General features: G+C 45.6%; 1 protein-coding gene across 1 annotated transcript in view; it reads right to left on the bottom strand.

The window, feature by feature from the left end:
* Positions 1–15,630, bottom strand: part of vegfc (vascular endothelial growth factor c) — an 80,254-nt gene extending 64,624 nt beyond the window's left edge. Inside the window, exons 1-2 of the mRNA XM_078204971.1 lie at positions 15,427–15,630; positions 2,971–3,161 (exon numbers count right to left, since the gene is read on the bottom strand). Of these exons, the coding sequence (XP_078061097.1) occupies positions 2,971–3,161; positions 15,427–15,628 (393 nt within the window). The 5' untranslated portion in view covers positions 15,629–15,630. The remainder of the gene's footprint in view (positions 1–2,970; positions 3,162–15,426) is intronic.
* Between the last annotated feature and the right edge of the window lie 5,277 nt (positions 15,631–20,907).

Below are 20,907 nucleotides of genomic sequence, written 5' to 3'. Positions count from 1 at the left end.
CTATCTGCTCAATCCCAACTCCATTCCTGAAGTGATGACCTCTCTCTGGGCAGCAACTGGCACAGGTAGTCACTGGTGTTATACAACAAAAACCTTCCAGCCAATTTCCCGAGTTCCTTCAGGGGGCCTCTTTGAAGGTGAACACCTTCATCCGGATCGCTTCTGGATCTGAGCACGATCCAATTTTTAGGTCCAAGTTTCCAACAGGTGGGGCAGGGGGCTGGGGAGGGGGCACGGTGATGGAGTGAGGTAGGCCAAAGGTCGCACCATCACTGTTTTGGTCCCATAATAGTAGACATTCAGCCATTCATATTCAGTCGTCGATTCCAGCTTGGACAAAGGGCCATTCACACATCCAAAAATGTAGTAACAAGCAAGATGTTTATTCAGTCGGTTTCAATTATGCAGCAGTCGACCAGAGCTTCACTTCCACAATTCCCCAGTGGTGAGTTACAGATTTCAACACCTCTTAAATTTTTTTGCTAATTATATTATTGAGGAAACCAAGGCCTCGACGCATGCAGGCAGCTAGTTCTTCAAAGCGCTGGTGGCGTGGTACTTCTTTTTATATCCTGGACGTTTCTCATAAAAATACTTCATTGACCTGATTCCATTGAAAATAACTGTCTGAGGTCGAGGGGTGGGGAATCATTACCTTTGTTTTGTCACGTGCGCTGAGGCTGGGCGGCATGGTGGCACAGTGGTTAGCACTGCTGCTTCACAGTGCCGGGGACCCGGGTTCAATTCCGACCTGGGGTGACTGTCTGTGTGGAGTTTGCACATTCTCCCCATGTCTAATCTGATTTATTATTGTCGCGTGTATAGGGATACAGTGAGAAGTATTGTTCCATGTGTGCTATACAGACAAGCATACCATTCATAGAGTACATAGGGGAGGAGGAAAGGCAAGGGTTCAGAATGCAGTGTTATAGTCATAGTTAGAATCCCCACAGCGTAGAAGGAGGCCATTTGGCCCATCGAGCCTGTACGGACAACAATCCCACCAGGCCCTATCCCCGTAACCTCACATATTTACTCTGCTAATCCCCCTGACACTAAGGGGCAATTTAGCATGGCCAATCCACCCTAACCCGCACTTCTTTGGAGGAAACCCACACAGACATGGGGAGAACGTGCAAACCCCACATAGGCAGTCACCCGAAACCGGTATTGAACCCAGGTCCCTGGCACTGCGAGGCAGCAGTGCCAACCAGTGTGCCACTGTGCCACCCAGTTAGGGTTACTGCATGGGTTTCCTCTGGGCGCTCCGGTAAAAAGGGGCCAGGTAGATAGCGTGAGGGGCCAAAAATCCGATTCATGATTTTTGTCCTCTCATGCTATCTTCCCAGCTCTTCACGCTGATGGACCATCACGGTGAGCCGGTAAGATCACAGCCCATATGTTGTAGGTACACCCGCAATGCTGTTAGGAAGGGAGTTCCAGGATTTTGATCCAGCAACAGTGAAGAAACGGTGATATATTTCCAAGTCAGGATGGCATGTGGCTTGGAGGGGAACTTGCAAGTGGAGGTGTTCCCACACATCAACTGCCCTTGGCCTTCTAGCTGGGAGAGGTCAAGGGTTTAGAAGGTGCTGTGAAGGAGGCTTGGTGAGTTGTTGCAATGCATCTTGTAGACACATTGTTGCCACTATGCGGTGGTGGTGGAGGGAGTGAATGTTGAAGGTGATGGGGTTCAATCAATGGGGATGCTTAGTCCTGGATGGGTGCTGCCTGGGAGAGTGGTGGAGGCGGGATGCCTCACACCCTTTAAAAAGTGTCTGGATGAGTCCTTGGCACGCCATAACATTCAAGGCTATGGGCCAAGTGCTGGCAAGTGGGATTAGGTGGGCAGGTCAGGGCCTTTCATACGGCGGTCCAGACTCGATGGGCCGATGGGCCTCTTCTACACTGTAGTATTCTGTGATTGAGAGTTGTAGGAGCTGTACACATCCAAGCAAGTGGATCCAGCACAGGTCTGATTTGTGCCTTGGAGATGGTGGATGGGTTTTGAGGAGTCAGGAGGTGAGATACTCTGCGCAGGATTCCCAACCTCTCACCTGCTCTGGTAACCATAGTGTTTATACATGGACCCCAGTTTAGTTCTGGTCAAATGCGGCACGGTAGCATAGTGGTTAGCACTGCTGCTTCACAGCTCCAGGGACCTGGGTTCGATTCCCGGCTCTGGTCACTGTCTGTGCGGAGTTTGCACATTCTCTCCGTGTCTGCGTGGGTTTCCTCCGGGTGCTCCGGTTTCCTCCCACAGTCCAAAGATGTGCGGGTTAGGTTGATTGGCCAAGCTAAATTGTCCCTTAGTGTCCCGGGATGCGTAGATTAGAGGGATTAGTGGGTAAATATGAGGGTTAGAGGGATTAGCAGGTAAATATGTAGGGATACGGGGATAGGGCCTGGGTGGGATTGTGGTCAGTGCAGACTCGATGGGCCGAATGGCCTTTCTGCACTGTAGGGTTTCTATGGTTTCTATGGTAACCCCCAGGATGTTGACAGTGGGGCATTCTGCAATGTAAATGTCATTGAATGTCAAGGGGGGATGGTTAGATTCCCTCTTGTTGGAGATGGTCATTGTCTGGCACTTGTGTGGTGTGAATGTGACTTGCATGTCTGAGATTGTTATAAAGAAATCAAAGAATTTAGGAAGAGGACATGATAGGGGAGATCGTCGTGAATACAAAGAACAAAGAACATGACAGAACAGAAGCAGGCCCTTCTACCCTCCAAGTCTGCGCCAACAACATTTACCTATCTAGACCAACTGTTTACCTATGGTTTACCTATCTAGATCAATGATGGATGTGGTTCAAGGGGTGACATGGCTTACTCCCGTTCTCATTTGTTATGTTCTTTTTACAGTAGCCATTCAACAACATGGAGCAGTGAGGTAAAAAATAATACTGTTCCTGTGGCAATTTCCATTGTCTGGTAAAATGAGCAACAAAAGTAATCAATACTTACTGTCTTGCTGACATAAGAAGTGCTGGTGTTCATGCATGTTACTCCCTCGCTGTTGCAGCAGCCACCACATCTGTAGACAGACACGCAGGACGGTTTAAAGATGATGTTTGTTGCTGACCCAAATTCTTTTCCCACGTCCAAGGACACCTCCCTGGGCATGCACTGAGTCTTTTTCCACTCAGAATCAATACCTGATTGGGCAGATTCAAATATCACAGAACAATAATCAAAACCTACTTGGGTTAGATGGATGAAAAGCCAACACAGTAAATCTCCTTTCAAAGAACAAAGAAAACTATAGCACAGGAACAGAGCCTTCGGCCCTCCAAGCCTGCACTGACCATGCTGCCCATCTGAACTAAAATCCCCTATCCTTCCGGGGACCATATCCCTCTATTTCCATCCTATTCATGTATTTTTCCAGACGCCCCTTAAAAGTCACTATCGTATCTACTTCCACTACCTCCCCCGGCAACGGGTTCCAAGCACCCACCACCCTCTGGGTAAAAAACTTGCCTCATACATCTCCTTTAAACCTTGCCCCTCGCACCTTAAACCTGTGCCCCCTAGTAATTGACTCTTCCACCCTGGGAAAAAGCTTCTGACTATCCACTCTGTCCAGGCTCCTCATTTCAATAAACTGATTGTGTAATGACATTTAGAAGGAGACTATGACAAATTCTGGTCGTTTTTTCTTTATTCCGTTACTCTTCTTTCAGATGGATGCTGTGCCGCCGTTCACATCTCATCCACACACGCCTTTTGTTTCTTTACTTTATCCATTACCACACTCCTCGTCTTTGTACCAATGAAACCTTTCCTTATTTAATCTCTCCTACCACGGGAGCCGAGCGGTTTGCACTGCTGCTTCACAGTGCCAGGGACCCGGGTTTGATTCCCGGCTTGGGTCACTGTCTATGTGGAATCTGCACGTTGTCTGCGAGGGTTTCCTCCCACAATCTGAAAAATGTGCTGGTTAGGTTCATTGACCTGAACAGGTGCCGGACTGTGGAAACTATGGGGAATTTCACAACAACTTCATCGCAGTTTTAATGTAAGCCTTACTTGTGACTAATAAATAAACTGTACTTTTACCCTCCACCCTATTGCAAAACTTCCCTTCTGTTTTTCTTTCCCAGCTCCCTGAAAGCCTTTTCTCAACTGCCCTCAGAAATGTTCGGTTCAAAGACCAGTTTGGGATGGGTGACAAATGCCGGTCTTGCCAGCGACTCCCACATCATATGAAAGAATGAAAGGGAACAAAAAATCATTGCAGTTCTGCTCTGACACAGGAATGTCCGATTCCCCAGTACCAATTACCTCACCTAAAACATAGAAACTGCTGGAAATTCTCCTGACAGCAGCTGTGGAGAGGGAAACAGTGTCAATGTTTGAGCTTTCGTCGGAACGCTGCCAGATGTTGCCTGAGCTGTTGAACATTTTCCAGAATTTTCTATTTTTATTTCACATTTCCAGCCTCGGCAGTATTCGGCTTTTGCCAACTTCTCATGCTTTGATGTGCTCCGGCAAGTTGTAAAGTTATAAAGTGAAGCGATGGGGTTCTCTTTTGAGTTCTGCGACGTTTTTTAAACTAAATATTAACAACTGCAGCCTTAAAGACATAATTGACTGATGGGGACTCTGGGTTTTGGGGCAGGACCCTGATGTCAGGGGTCAAATGGGGGTCATGACCCCCGCGCTGTTTGGGATATCGTCATTTGGCAGTGATTTCCCTCGAGTCAGCCAATTGGTGACCCAGAGGGTGGACTAGCCATCAAATTAAGGAAGTGGGATGACCCTCCAAGCAAGAGGGCCAACAGAAGATCATCTGAACGAGCAGCTACCTGCAGTTCAAGCAAGTTGAGTGAATCCATCTAGGCCGGAATCTCCGTAAACACCGGTGGCATTTTCTGGTCCTACTGCCGTGAACAGAGATTTGGCTGGGTGCCAAATTTTCCCTCCTCGCTGCAGCGGGAGCGGGGTGTGAATGGCCGGTAAGATCACACCCCTAGAATTCGAAAATTTTCTAGAACCAAACAAAAACAAAACCAAGGGTGGTAATATCCGATAAATTGTCCGAATGTTGGTTTCAGTGAGAAAATGAGGGTGCAGCTCTCCAGCTGCACAGCTGAGTTTTCTCACCAGATTCTCCGGCACTCTGTGCACAGAGAATCCAGGGGGTCGTGGTTTCTGCCGTCACTCTGACAGGGCGGGGCCCGACAGAGCCGGCAATGCTCATTCCACGGAGATCAAGCGCCATCTTTAAAGGCAGCCCTAATCTGCGCTGAAAAGAGATTGCCCCCCATCCTCCCATGGACACGGCGCCCCCCCAACAAGCAGTGAGGCAACCCCCCCTTCTCCACAAGCATCAGGGCACATCCCCCCTGCCCCCACCACTCTGCAAGCATCGGTGCAATCAACCTGTAACGATTTTAATCAGGCAATTGAGGTTGGTCTGCTTGAATATGAGCTCCCAGATTAAGGGCCAAATTGATGGTCCAATCAGGGAGCCCCATGTCCTGTATTTAAACAGGAGTGGTTTGTCCTGGGTGATGATGCAGGGTTTGCATAATCATAAATATTCACTTCACATCAAAAGCCAGGGAAAAGTTTCCCAAAAGTGAGGTGGACAAAGATTTCCGAATACCATCTTGCCTAGTTTATCACAAAGCACACATAAATAGAATCAGAGAATGGTTACAGGAAAGAAATAGACTATTAGCCCATCTTGCCCCCTCTGGCTCTCTGCAAAAACTACCCAGCCAGGGGAGATGGTATTATAGAACATAGAACATAGAACATAGAACATTACAGCGCAGAACAGGCCCTTCGGCCCACGATGTTGCACCGACCAGTTAAAAAAAAACAAACTGTGACCCTCCAACCTAAACCAATTTCTTTTCGTCCATGAACCTATCTACGGATCTCTTAAACGCCCCCAAACTAGGCGCATTTACTACTGATGCTGGCAGGGCATTCCAATCCCTCACCACCCTCTGGGTAAAGAACCTACCCCTGACATCGGTTCTATAACTACCCCCCCTCAATTTAAAGCCATGCCCCCTCGTGCTGGATTTCTCCATCAGAGGAAAAAGGCTATCACTATCCACCCTATCTAAACCTCTAATCATCTTATATGTTTCAATAAGATCCCCTCTTAGCCGCCGCCTTTCCAGCGAAAACAATCCCAAATCCCTCAGCCTCTCCTCATAGGATCTCCCCTCCATACCAGGCAACATCCTGGTAAACCTCCTCTGCACCCTCTCCAAAGCCTCCACATCCTTCCTGTAATGTGGGGACCAGAACTGCACACAGTACTCCAAGTGCGGCCGCACCAGAGTTGTGTACAGTTGCAACATAACGCTACGACTCCTAAATTCAATCCCCCTACCAATAAACGCCAAGACACCATATGCCTTCTTAACAACCTTATCTACTTGATTCCCAACTTTCAGGGATCTATGCACACATACACCTAGATCCCTCTGCTCCTCCACACTATTCAAAGTCCTCCCGTTAGCCCTATACTCAACACATCTGTTATTCCTACCAAAGTGAATTACCTCACACTTCTCCGCATTAAACTCCATCCGCCACCTCTCGGCCCAACTTTGCAACCTGTCTAAGTCTTCCTGCAAACTACGACACCCTTCCTCACTGTCTACCACACCACCGACTTTGGTGTCATCAGCAAATTTGCTAATCCACCCAACTATACCCTCATCCAGATCATTAATAAATATTACAAACAGCAGTGGCCCCAAAACAGATCCCTGAGGTACACCACTTGTAACCGCACTCCATGATGAATATTTACTATCAACCACCACCCTCTGTTTCCTATCCGCTAGCCAATTCCTGATCCAATTTCCTAGATCACCCCCAATCCCATACATCTGCATTTTCTGCAGAAGCCTACCATGGTGAACCTTATCAAACGCCTTACTAAAATCCATATATACCACGTCCACTGCCTTGCCCCCATCCACCTCCTTGGTCACTTTCTCAAAAAACTCAATAAGGTTAGTAAGGCACGACCTACCTGCCACAAAACCATGCTGACTATCACCTATCAATTCATTACTCTCCAAATAACTATAAATCCTATCCCTTATAATTTTTTCCAACATCTTGCCGACAACAGAAGTGAGACTCACCGGTCTATAATTCCCGGGGAAGTCTCTGTTCCCCTTCTTAAACAATGGGACAACATTCGCTAACCTCCAATCTTCTGGTACTATACCAGAGGCCAACGACGACCTGAAGATCAGAGCCAGAGGCTCTGCAATCACTTCTCTTGCCTCCCAGAGAATCCTTGGATAAATCCCATCCGGACCAGGGGATTTATCTATTTTCAGACCCTCCAGAATATCCTGCACATCCTCCTTATCAACTGTAATACTGTCTATTCTACTCCCTTGCAACCCAGTGTCCTCCTCAGCTATATTCATGTCCCCTTGCGTGAACACCGAAGAGAAATATTGGTTCAATGCTTCACCAATCTCCTCCGGTTCCACACATAACTTCCCTCTGCCATCGCTAGACTATTAATCTGGAAACTCAGCTAATGTTCTGGGAACTCGTGTTCGAATCCCGCCACGGCAGGTGGTGGAATTTGAATTCAATAAAAAATTAAGAAATCATAGAAACCCTACAGTGCAGAAGGAGGCCATTCGGCCCATCGAGTCTGCACCGACCACAATCCCACCCAGCCCTACCCCCACATATTTACCCGCTAATCCCTCTAACTACGCATCTCAGGGACAATTTTTAACCTGGCCAATCAACCTAACCCACACATCTTTGGACTGTGGGAGGAAACTGGAGCACCCGGAGTAAACCCACGCAGACACGAGGAGAATGTGCAAACTCCACACAGACAGTGACCCGAGCATCAAACCCGGGACCCTGGAGCTGTGAAGCAGCAGTGCTAACCACTATGCTACCGTGCCGCCCCTAATGATGACCATGAAACCATTGTTGATTGTTGGGAAAACCCATCTGGTTCACTAATGTCCTTTAGGGAATGAAATCTGCTGTCCTTAACTGGTCTCCACATATTTTTTATTCAAACTCGGGTCCCCAGAACATTAGCTGGGTTTCCGGATTAATAGTCTCCTGATAATACCACCTCCTCTAGCTGGGTAGCTTTTGCAGAGAGCCAGAGGGGACAAGATGGGCTGAATAGTCTCTTTATTTTCTGTAACCACTCTATGATTCATTTATATGTGCATTGTGATAAAGTAGGTATGATGGCATTTGGGAATCTTGGTGGTTGACCCTGAACTGCCCTCAGGCAACTAGGGATGGGCAATAAACACTAGCCAGCCAGCAACGCCCATGTTCCACGAATGAATAAAAAAACTCCCACTCCTCTGCCTTTTGCCCCATAGCGCTGCTAATCCTCTCTCTTCAGATAATTATCTGACTCTCTTTGAAAGTCTCGATAAACCTGCCTTCACCATGCTCTCAAAGACAGTGCATTCCATATCCTAACCACTCGCTGCATGAAAGGATGTTTCCTCATGTCGCCTCTGGTTCATTTGCCGACCACCTTAAATCAGTATCTTCTGGTTCTGGATCCTTCCACCAATGGGAACAATTTATCCCTGTCTGCTCTCTCCAGATCCCTCATGATTTTAAATACCTCTGTCCAATCTCCTCTCAATCGTCTCTTTTTGAAGGAGAACAGCCCCAGTGTCTCCAACCGTTCCACGTAACTGAAATTCCTCATCCTATCGCACCAGAAAGTTGTTTTTCCTTGACTGTAATATTTTAATAATCTTCTGCTGGTAGTGCTGGTAAATGGGATTAGTATGGACTGGTACTTGATCGTCGGCATAGACATGGTGGGTCGAAAGACCTTTTTCTATGCTGGATGACTCTATGGGCGGAATTTTCTGGCCACACTTGCCCCCAAAGCCAGAAAATTCCACCCGAGGTCAATGGACCTTTGCACCAGAATCAGATTCTGGTTCTGGATCCTTGCACCAATGGGAACAATTTCTTCCTGTCGGCTCTCAACAAATCCCTCATGATTTTAAACACCTCTGTCCAATCTCTTCTCAATCTTCCCTTTTCGAAGGAGAACAGTTCAAGTGTCTCCAACCTATCCTCGTAACTGAAATTCCTCATCATATAATCATAGAATCCTACAGTGCAGAAGGAGGCCATTCGGCCCATTGAGTCTGCACTAACCACAATCCCACCCAGGCCCTATCCCCATAACCCCATGTATTTACCCTAGCTAGTCCCCCTGACACTAAGGGGCAATTTAGCATGGCCGATCCACCTAACCCGCACATCTTTGGATTGTGAGAGGAAACCGGAGCACCTGGAGGAAACCTACGCAGACACGGGGAGAACGTGCAAACTCCACACAGACAATGACCCAAGCCGGGAATCGAACCCGGGTCCCATAACACGATTCCCACGGCGAGCGGGACGGAAAAATTTCACCCTATGACTCTACGATGCACAAAGTTCACACCAAGGCAGAAATGGAAATATTATCTGTGCTGCTAATATCACCTCCTTCAAAAGCCTAAGCTTGATTCCACGAGGCATTGAACCATTGGACATGCCTTAGCCCCTAGACTGGAATTTAATGGGTGCAAATCAAGACCCGTGGTCACCCCATGCATCTATAAAAATTAGCGTCAAGTTGCAAATCCATTGCCATCACATCAATTTCCCATATGGTATAACGCATTTGAGATATGATCACAAAATAAGGATAATGACACTATAATACAGAGCAAGGCCATTTGATTCAGTGATTATTGCCCATCACGACAAACTTCCTCTTCAGTGAATTCAGAATGTTGTTTGTATTAATCTCCCCAGCGGGTAATCCAGGCATTGATGGTTCTTTGCTTGACCCCAGTTTCGTCTCACCAAGTACTTGCTCGGTCTGCCTTCAGACAGAATGAAGCCAAACGCAAGTGAAAGATAAACAATATCTTGCACAGGTCACCAGGGGGCATTATCGTTCCACCCTAGCCTTACACTACCATATACGTCAATAGGAAAGTATGAATCGACACCAATAAAAAGTAAGGTGCCCAGCCCGTTTATAACTGATTTTTTAATTCATTCGTGGGAAATGGGCGTCGCTAGCTGGCCAGCATTTATTGCCCATGGCTAATTGCCCTTGAGAAGGTGGTGGTGAGCTGCCTTCTTGAAATGCTGCAATCCATGGGTTGACCCACAATGCCGTTAAGGGAGAGAATTCCAGGATTCTAACCTAGCGACTGCAAAGGAACGGCCGATATATTTCCAAGTCAGGGCGGTGAGTGGCTTAGAGGGGAATTTGCAGGTGTTGGTGTTCCCATGTATCTGCTGCCCTTGTCCTTCTAGATGAAAGTGGTCGTGGGTTTGGAAGGTGCTGTCTAAGGATCTTTAGTGAATTTCTGCGGTGTATCTTGTAGACAGTACACACTGCTGCTACTGAATCTAAGGAAGTACCTACTCCAGACCCAGATATAGAGCAGAGAATGATGAGTTTCCACCAGGGGTTCTCCTGCTTGTCCATTCTTACCAAGATGGGAAAGCATCAAAACCTCAGAAAATCAGTAGACAAACTGGTTACGACCACATGGAATCATATAAATCCCTGGGTTTAACAGGAATTAATGCTCATTATCCATCTCTTGGTTTATTGTGAAGTCAATCGGTGGAATTTTCCCATCTCATCCGCTGCAGGAAAAGTGTCGGGCAGAACAGAAAATTTGGCAGACGATTTATAAATCTATTGACCTCGGGTGGGAATTTCCGGTCTTGGGCGTGTGCAGCTGGAAAATTCCACCCAATAGGAGTGAAGATTTGGTAAACGCACAGTGAATTGTGCATCCAATATTGGCTGCTTTACATTGGAAGAAGTCTAACAACACCAGGTTGAAGTCCAACAGGTTTATTTGGTAGCAAAGGCCACCAGCATTTGGTAGCAAATGCCACCAGCATTATAGAAAGGATATTATTACACTAGAAAGAGTGCAGAAAAAATTTACTAGGATGCTACTGGGACTTGATGGTTTGGGTTATAACGAGAGGCTGGATAGACTGGGACTTTTTTCTCTGGAGCGTAGGAGGCTGAAGAGTGATCTTAGAGAGATCTATAAAATAATGAGGGGCACAGATCAGCTAGATAGTCAATACCTTTTCCCAAAAGTAGGGGAGTCTAAAACTAGAGGGCATAGGTTTAAGGTGAGAGAGGAGAGATACAAAAGTGTCCAGAGGGGCAATATTTTCACACAGAGGGTGGTGAGTGTCTGGAACAAACTGCCAGAGGTAGTAGTAGAGGTGGGTACAATTTTGTCTTTTAAAAAGCACTTAGACAGTTACATGGGTAAGATGGGTATGGAGGGACATGGACCAAATGCAGGCTACTGGGATTAGTTTAGGGGTTTAATAAAAAGGGTGGCATGGATAAGTTGGGCCAAAGGGCCTGTTTCCATGCTGTAAACCTCTATGACTCTAACCCTCTCCTCATCTCCACCTTAAATGCGAGCCCACTTATTTTTAAACTCTCTCTGAGTTATCATAGCATCCCTACAGTACAGAAGGAGGCCATTCAGCCCATCAAGTCTGTATTGACCACAATCCCACCCAGGCCCTATTCCTGTATCATGCTAATCCCCTGACACTAGGGTCAATTTATCATGGCCAATCAACCCAATCTGCACATCATTCGGACTTTGGGAGGAAACCGGAGCACCCAGAGAGAACCCACGCAGACACGGGGAGAAAGTGCAAACTCTGCACAGTCACCCGAGGCTGGAATTGAACCTGGGTCCCTGACGCTGTGAGGCAGCAGTGCTAACCACTGTGCCACCGTCTCTCCCACAGCATTCTCCCAACATCTACCCTGTCAAATCCCCTCAGGATCTCACATGTTTGAATAAGAATACCTCTAAACTCCAATGCATACAGGCCCAGGCTATCCAACCTTTCCTCACAAGATAACCCCCTCGCTACTTCTAATGCATTTACATCCTCTCTTAAAACTGTACAGAGTAAGCTATTTACACCCCCTAAATTACAAGGCTCTGGCTTCTAATTCCATTCCAGAGCTTGAGAACAAAAGATCTATGGAGACATTCCAGGGCAGTAGGAGCGAATGTGTGCCGCACTGTCAGATGTGCCATTCGTTAGATGAGACATTTGTCTGTTTGGGTGGATGTAAAAAGATCCCCAGTGGATGTATTGGATCCCTGGGGAGTTGGTTAGCTCAGTTGGCTGGATAGCTGGTTGGTGATGTGGAGCCACGTCAACAGCTATTGGTTCAATTCCTGTACTGGCTGAGGTCCTTCATGAAGGCCCCACCTTCTCAACCTTCGCCTGAGGCATGGTGATCCTCCGTCATGATGTGGAGACCATGCAGACCCTACGACAACGGATGAATGAACACCGCTCGACAATCACCAGGCAAGAGTGTTCTCTTCCTGTTGGGGAACACTTCAGCGGTCACGGGCATTTGGCCTCTGATCTTCGGGTAAGCGTTCTCCAAGGCGGCCTTCACGACACATGACAGCGCAGAGTCGCTGAGCAGAGACTGATAGCCAAGTTCCGCACACATGAGGACGGCCTAACTCACATTGTCTGTACCTTTAAGACTTGATTACCTGGAAAGACTCGCATTCCAATCATTATTCTGTAAATTGAGTTTGTGTCTTTATATGCCCTGTTTGTGAATAGAACTCCCACTCACCCGTCGAAGGGGCAGCGCTCCAAAAGCTAGTGGATTTTGCTACCAAATAAACCTGTTGGACTTTAACCTGGTGTTGTGAGACTTCTTACTGCGATCCTCAGTCAGTCAGCTCTTCCCCTTCAAAACTTTACACACTCACCAGGATTTGAGGACAGGAGTAAGGAAATATGGCAGGAAACTTACGCAAACAACAATTTGATAACCTGTTTTTGTGATGTTGATTGAAGGATAAAGATTGGCCTTAACCCAGATGTAATTATACAGGGCCTTGGTGAGGCCATACCTTGAGTATTGTGTGCAGTTTTGGTCTCCTAGTCTGTGGAAGGACATCCTTGTTATTGAGGGAGTCGAGCAAAGGTTCACCAGACTGATTGCTGGAGATGGCAGGACTGACATATGAAGAGGGATTGGATCAACTGGGCTTGTACTCACTGGAATTTAGAAGAATGAGAGGGGATCTCATAGAAACATATAAAATCCTGATGGTGCTGGACAGGTTAGATGCGGGAAGAATGTTCCCGATGTTGGGGAAGTGCAGAACTAGGGATCACAGTCTAAGAATAAGGGATAAGCCATTCAGGACTGAGCTGAGGAAGACCTTCTTCACTCAGAGAGTTGTGAACCTGTGGAATTCTCGACCACAGAAAGCAATTGGGGCCAGTTCATTGGATATGTTCAAGAGGGAGCTGAACATGGCCCTTGTGGCTAAAGGGATCAAGGGGCATGGAGAGAAAGTGGGAGTGGGATACTGAAAGTGTATGGTCAACCATGATCATATTGAATGGTGGTGCAGGCTTGAAGGGCCGAATGGCCTACTCCTGCACCTATTTTCTATGTTTCTACAGTCATCTGGGATTATGGCGACTTTACTAAAAGATTGCCAGTACTATTTCAAAGAAGTGCAGAGGAGTTACCCCTGGTCTTCTGGCCAATATTTATCCTTCAATCAACATCACAAAAACAGGTTATCAAATTGTTGTTTGTGTAAGTTTCCTGCCACATTTCCGAATTGCAACAGTGTCACACTTCTAAAGTACTCCATTGACTGTGAAGTACTTTGAGACATTCGGAGGTTGTGGAAAGTCCAATATAAATACCAATCTTTTCTCCCCAGTTCACAATGGAGCAAGTGCCTCAAAACCATTGACATTTTATTGATGGGTCAAAATTAACAATCAAAAGTGGGCGTTAAATCCAGTTTTAACAAAGTTAAATGAGATCTCAGATGCTGTTTTGCAACAAGCTATGTAGCGGTCAGAATGTCCCTCTGAACAGCATATCCTACTGCATGACTAACTTCAAAGCGATTGAAGGGATGCTTAGAGCTTTCAAGTGCACGTTACCACATTGTATTTGTCTGGCAGCGCTGTTATTGAACTGGCCATAGGAACAGGAGTCGGCCATTCAGCCCCTCGAGACTGTTCTACCATTCAGTTAGATCATGACTGATCTGTATCTGACCTCTGCCTGGATTGATTCCTGGGATGAGAGCACTGTTCTGTGATGGGAGATTGAGTAGACTAGGCCCATGGTTTCTGGAGTTTGGAAGAATGAAATGTTATCTCATTGAGACGTATAAAATCATAAGTGGACTTGACGAGGTAGGTGCTGAGAGGCCCTGTATGGAGAGTATGTTATAGGGGCCATGGTCTCATGATAAGGGACAAGTCATTTTGGACTGCGATGAGGAGGCATTGTTTCACCCAGAGGATTGTGAATCTTTGGAATTCTCTACCCCAGAGAGCAGTACGTGGATGTTCAGTCATTGAGTAACCTCAGTGTAATAAGTCTTCAGAGGCAGAAGTCCCTTCACCAAAATCTTTTTATTTACAGTTCCAACAGCAGTACACAGAGTGCTATCAGTCAGCAGTCTACCTTCGGGAGTGCCAGAGGAACTGACACTCCCAGTTAAATACAAGGAAAAGACTCCCTGATTGGCCCATCAATTGACTCCTTAATCAGGGAGCTCATATTCCAATAGGCCAACCTCAATGTCCTGAGTGAAGTCATTACACTCAGAACTGAGTGACCCAAGCCAGGAATTGAACCCGCGACCCTGGCACCGTGAGGCAGCAGTGTTAACCACTTTGCCACCGTGCTATCCATATTTAACTTGCCCTCAACGTTATGTCAGTGGGGGGCCCAACAGGGAGAGCGGGTCAACTCCACCGCAACTTTGCTTCTGGGGAGGATGATCCATGTGCCTCTCTTGTAATATTGTGCCCTGGCACTGCTATTTATAATGGTTTTCCAGGTTAGGGAAGTGTTGCCATCTACATAGCAAAAAGAAACCTTCAAAAACATTGAAGCAAAACTGAAATGAGCAGGAATTTCAGCAAAGTGTCAGCATGATGGCAGTGACCCCAGACATTAGAAACAGAGGTGATGTCTTCAGGGGTATACACTGACAGGGGATCTCTTTCAAAGTTAAGAAACTGTTAATTACCTGAATATTTTGCTCAGTTATATGGGTTAGGTCTACCTGGTTAGGTGCATTGGCCATGCTAAATTCTCCCTCAGTGTACCCGAACAGGCGCAGGAGTGTGGCGACCAGGGGCTTTTCACAGTAACTTCATTGCAGTGTTAATGTAAGCCTACTTCTGATACGAATAAATAAACTAAACTAATATCTGTAGGTCGGACTTTTAGAACATGGTTAAATTTGACATGGTTAAATTATTGAAATGCATCTTACGATTTTGATCAGAAGACTGAGGAAAGTTTTCACCATCAAGATTGTGACTTACTTTTAAGAATCTCAGGGTTATAAAACGTTGCAGCAAATGTCACGGGTTCCTCCGTTGCTGTTTCAAAGCCGGTTTCCCTGTACTGCGGTCGGCCTCTCATTGACTGACACTTCAACATTTTCCAGTGCTCCGGGTAAAATATCGTCATGAGTTCATCCACACTGGATACAGACCGCAACTGATGTTCCAGTTCACTGCTCATGTGACCCTGGTAAAGAACACACAGAGCGTCAGTACACAGGCAACAATTCAGAGGTGGTGATGCTTGAAATTAGGGCAGCGCAGTGACCTGAGACACACATTCACAAATATCTGACCGCTGCAGAGGCCATCAGTCACCAGATCTGTCAAGCGCCATTTCCTGGATCACACATTGTGAGGTGCACAGTCCCGAGTTATTCAAAAGTGAACGATCTATGCATCATAGAATCTCTACAGTGCAGAAGGAGGCCATTCAGTCCATCGAGCCTCCACCTACAACAATCCCACCCAGACCCTAGCCCCGTAACCCCACGTATTTAACCCCCTGGCAATAAGGGGCAATTTAGCATGGCCAATCAACCTAACCTAAATATCTTTTGACACAAAAGGGCAATTTAGTATGGTTAATCAACCTAACCTGCATATCTTTGGACTGTGGGAGGAAACCGGAGCACCCGGAGGAAACCCATGCAGCAATGGGGAGAGTGTGCAGACTCCACGTGGACAGTCACCCAAGGCCAGAATTGAACCCGGGTCCCTGGTGCTGTGAGGCAGCAGTGCTAACCAATGTGCCGCCATGCCACCCAAATGAAGTAACTTAACTATGAGGTTTGCTGATACACTTGATAAGATATGAAAGCCATAAAGACAAACAACTTGTGCACTTCAATGGAGAACACAAGAGAAATTTGTAGTGATTATGCTCCTGGACTAACAATCGTTGAAGGCCGGACTAATATTCCAAAAAAAAGGAGTTCTACTCTCACCGAGGCAGTTTGTGCAATCAAATCTAGTTCATAAATAACACCAATTTTCAATAAAAACAGTTACAGTTTGAAGTTTGAAGGGGGGGGGTGGCAGATTAAAGGAATTAACCCCATTTTATGTATCAGTTGAATCCACCCAGGTCTAAAGATATATTTTGCTCTTTTGGTGAAAAAAGCAATTGTGTTCCTTGCAATTTTTTCCGAGAAACAGTGAACAATAGAAGTTCTACCTCTTCATTTTTCTATTTCCTTCAGTCAGTAATTTACAGATAAGGATGTTAAAATCATTTTATAAACAGGCATTTTCAGATTTAAAAAAATTATATTAATAAAGTAATATGTAAAGATGCATCCAGAAACTGACTGGTTTCAGTGCCAAATTTCAAAGGGTGATTTAACATGGAGGCCCTTTCAATCCACTCAGCTACATGCCTAGTTACAGTACGGAGTGACAAGAGTTTCAAATTTCAGCAGGAAAGCACATCATTTTATTCATTATGACCTTCCATAATCTTTGTAGCAATGAACTTTGGACTCATCTGGATCAGATTCAAACTGTACAAAATGCAGCCGGATTCATGACATGAGAATCTCAAAATTCAATTCTGGAACAGTCAGGGGTGCAGGGAGAGCTCTCTGAACCCCAGCAGACAAATTCCTCTTGCTCCACCAAAACCCTGGAAGGAAATTAGCCACATAACCTCATCTGAACCCCAGGGAAAAATGAAATGCAGGTCTCTTTCCTATAGGGCGGCACGGTGGCACAATGGTTAGCATTGCTGCCTCACAGCTCCAGGGTCCTGGGTTCAATTCTGGCCTTGGGTGACTGTCTGTGTGGAGTTTACATATTCTCCCCGTGTCTGCGTGGGTTTCCTCCGGGTGCTCTGGTTTCCTCCCACTGTCCAAAGATGTCCGGGTTAGGTTGATTGGCCATGCTAAATTGCCCTAGTGTCAGGGGGATTAGCAGGGTAAATACATAGGGTTATGGGGATATGGGCTGGGTGGGATTGTTGTTGGTGCAGACTCGATGGGCTGAGTGGCCTCCTTGTGCGCTGTATGGATTCTATGATTCTATGGATTCTATGATCCATGAAGCAGTCCATGTCCAACTACAAAAAGACCTGGACAATATCCAGGCTTGAGCTGACAAGTGGCAAGTAACATTTGCATTGCACAAGTGCTGGGCAATGATCATCTCCAACAAGGAAGGGTCTCAGCATCGTTCCTTAGGTGCAGACAAACAAGCTTTGGCAACATGTCCCTCTTTGTCGTAATATTCAAATTATGCGGATGCTTTTATCAATTATTTCTTCCACTTCTAGATGGTGTGATCAGGCCTTATATAACTCACTTATAGAAGGGAGAATGTTGAAGTGAATGTCAGTCAGTGCTGACCTCTGAATGGGGCTCTGTTCCACTTCAGCACCACTAAAGACATGTGTTAATCTGATCGTAGAATCATGGAACCCTACAGTGCAGAAGGAGGCCATTCGGCCCATTGAGTCTGCACCGACCACAATTCCACCCAGGCCTTATCCCCATAACCCCATGCATTTACCCTAGCTAGTCTCCTTGACACTAAGGGGCCATTAGCATGGCCAATCCACCTAATCGCCATACTCTGGTGCCTGTTGAGGTACACTGAGGGAGAATTTAGCATGCCAATGCATCTAACCAATGCGCCTTTTAGACTGTGGGAGGAAACCGGTGCACCTGGAGGAAACCCATGCAGACACGGCGAGAACGTGCAAACTCCACATAGACAGTGACCCAAGCCGGGAATCAAACCCGAGTCCCTGGCACTGTGAGGCAGCAGTGCTAACCACTGTGCCACCATGCCGTCCTGATCACGCGCATATTTATTTGTCTTGGATCGGAAAACGTTGATTGCTGGAAGACTTGCTAAATACTTACTTTGCAGCAGTTTTCACAGGAGAAAATGATGGTCAAGCACCAGAGATATGAGGAAAACTTAAAATAAATCTACTCGCTAGACTTCATGTAAGGATCAAAAAACATAATGGGGATAATAATAAGACTTAAATTGAGAAATATCCAGTGACGGATGTGTAAAGTAGTGAGGAATTGTAATTTTCTTCAAAAATCTATGTTCAGAAATTGTCCTCTTCAATTGGACAATCCTTGCTCTATTATTTAAGAAGGGTAGGAGAGACAAGTCAAGAAAATACAAGCCTATTAGTCAAACATCTGTTGTAGATCCATTATTAAAGTCTGCTCTAAAGAACAGAATGACTCTCCACTTGTACAAATATGAATTATTAAAGAGAGATAACATGGAGTTGTAAATGATAAATCATGTCTAAAAGGCCCAGTTGAAATTTTTGGAGATGTAACTAATATGGTCAGCGTGGACTTGCAGAAGGCACTTGATAATTTTCCCTTTGAGAGATTGATAACAAAAATGAAAACACATGGGATTGAAGGCAAATTATTGTCATTTTCTTGAGTTCAACTGTGGGTCATGGGTGTCACTGGCTGGGCCAGCATTTATTGCCCATCTCTAGTTGCCCGAGGGTAGTTGAGAATCAACCACATTGCTGTGGCTCTGGAGTCAAATAAGCATATGAAGGTAAATGTTCCCCACTTTCACTTTATCACTGTCACCTTTAAAGAGGTTAAAAATTAAGCGTGCAACATAATTGATAACTTGCATGGATAAACAGGACTAAGGAAACTTGGCAAAGCAATTCTGACCGTCTTTGAAAAACTCCTTTGTCACAGAAGTTTATGGATGCGAAGTCAGACACATCCCATCAATTTGCTCGTCTATTAAATGTTAGTCTGCACTTCTGTGGTAAAAAAAATCAAGCATATGACGATCTATCTTAGTCAATGACTAAATAATAAAGCAATTTGTTTGAAAGAATTGTACTGGAATGTGATGATATGGCTATCAAATTAATTTATATTCATGCCTGAGTGTTTAATCTATTCTAATCAACTGACATTGTTCTCTCTTTATGAGACAAACAAATCTACTTTGGTTACATCTGGGAAAAGGTTCCTCACTTCCAGCTGTTGTATGTTAGGAAGTGGAGTTAAAAGCTAAGTTAACGTCAACCCAAGCCACCACCATGGACTTGACATGAAAAATTCTTCACTCAATAGTTATTTTTTCAATTAGTCCCGAATTTGTTCTTGATCGTCCCATAGTCTAAGATATGATTTTATAGCTGAACGAAATAATATTCATTTCAGGAGTAAACTTTTCAATCTGCATTTTAGGTCAATCGAGCAAACAACATTTTCTGTGTGCTAAAATTACATTGGAAGACTTTGTTTAAGTTTATTTATTCGTGTCACAAGCAGGCTTACATTAACTCTGTAATGAAGTTACTGTGAGAATCCCCTAGTTGCCACACTCCGGTGCCTGTTCGGGTACACTGAGGGAGAATTTAGCATGGCCAATGCACCTAACCAGCACATATTTTGGACTGTAGGGGGAAACCGGAGCACCTGGAGGAACCCACGCAGACATGGGGAGAACATGCAGACTCCGCACAGACAGTGACCCAGGCCAGGAATCGAGCCTGGGTCCCTGGTGCTGTGAGGCAGCACTGCTAACCACTGTGAAGGGAGTGGCTAATCTCTCTGACACTAAGAGGCAATTTATCATGGCCAATCCATCTAACCAGCACGTCTTTTGGACTGTGGGAGGAAACCGGAGCACCCGGAGGAAACCCACGCAGACACGGCGAGAACATGCAGACTCCACACAGACAGTGACCCAAGCCGGGAATCGAACCCGGATCCCTGCCAAAGTGAGGCCACTGTGCCACCCCAACAATGAGAGTGATCACTGCTGTGATTTGGATTCGAACTGAAGTTGCTGTGGGCACAACGCAGGGTACTGACCACTATCCGATCATGGCGCCACACACCAACTGACATGCAGATTCCTCCAAAGTATTCTGTGTTCCTTCCTAGGGCTGGAACAAATTTTCATACCTTGCAGTTGCACTTTCCTCCAAACCACTAATTGGGTTCTAGTCCTTTACTCTTTCATTTAAATAATCTTATTTATAGATTTGAGCAAAAATGGCCACACAGCAGCATTCAGTTACAATCAGGAGTAAATGGGAAAAGAGTTGGGTGAAACAGTCCCAATATAACAATTATGCATTCATTCTCGAATTGCACTTAAATAAAAGCAAAAGCTAACTTAAATTGCACCTAGACAGTGGCTGCATGCCTGAATGCTTGTTCTTAAGTAACCTCAAAGGGCAAGAGATGAGAGTCAGGCATCTTCAATGGTGGGCATCTTAGTATGGCTTAAAGTTTGTAAAATCAAGTTGTTCATTTCTGGATACCAAAGTCACTGAAACAGCATGTAGATCACAGTATTTAAGTGCAATTTAAGCTTAATCAAAAAAGAAATCATGTGCTGTAGCCCACAGCTACTGAAAGAAGATCTATTATAAATGGAGAAGGGGGTTCTATGATAGCTCCTGCCCTGTAATTAACCAACCAAATGTCTTTCTGTTCCACCACT

This window comes from Mustelus asterias, unplaced genomic scaffold (genome assembly GCF_964213995.1).
Source record: "Mustelus asterias unplaced genomic scaffold, sMusAst1.hap1.1 HAP1_SCAFFOLD_531, whole genome shotgun sequence".
Lineage (NCBI taxonomy): Eukaryota > Metazoa > Chordata > Chondrichthyes > Carcharhiniformes > Triakidae > Mustelus > Mustelus asterias.
The sequence above is the reverse complement of the archived record's forward strand: the minus strand, read 5'-3'. Positions and strand labels throughout refer to the sequence as shown.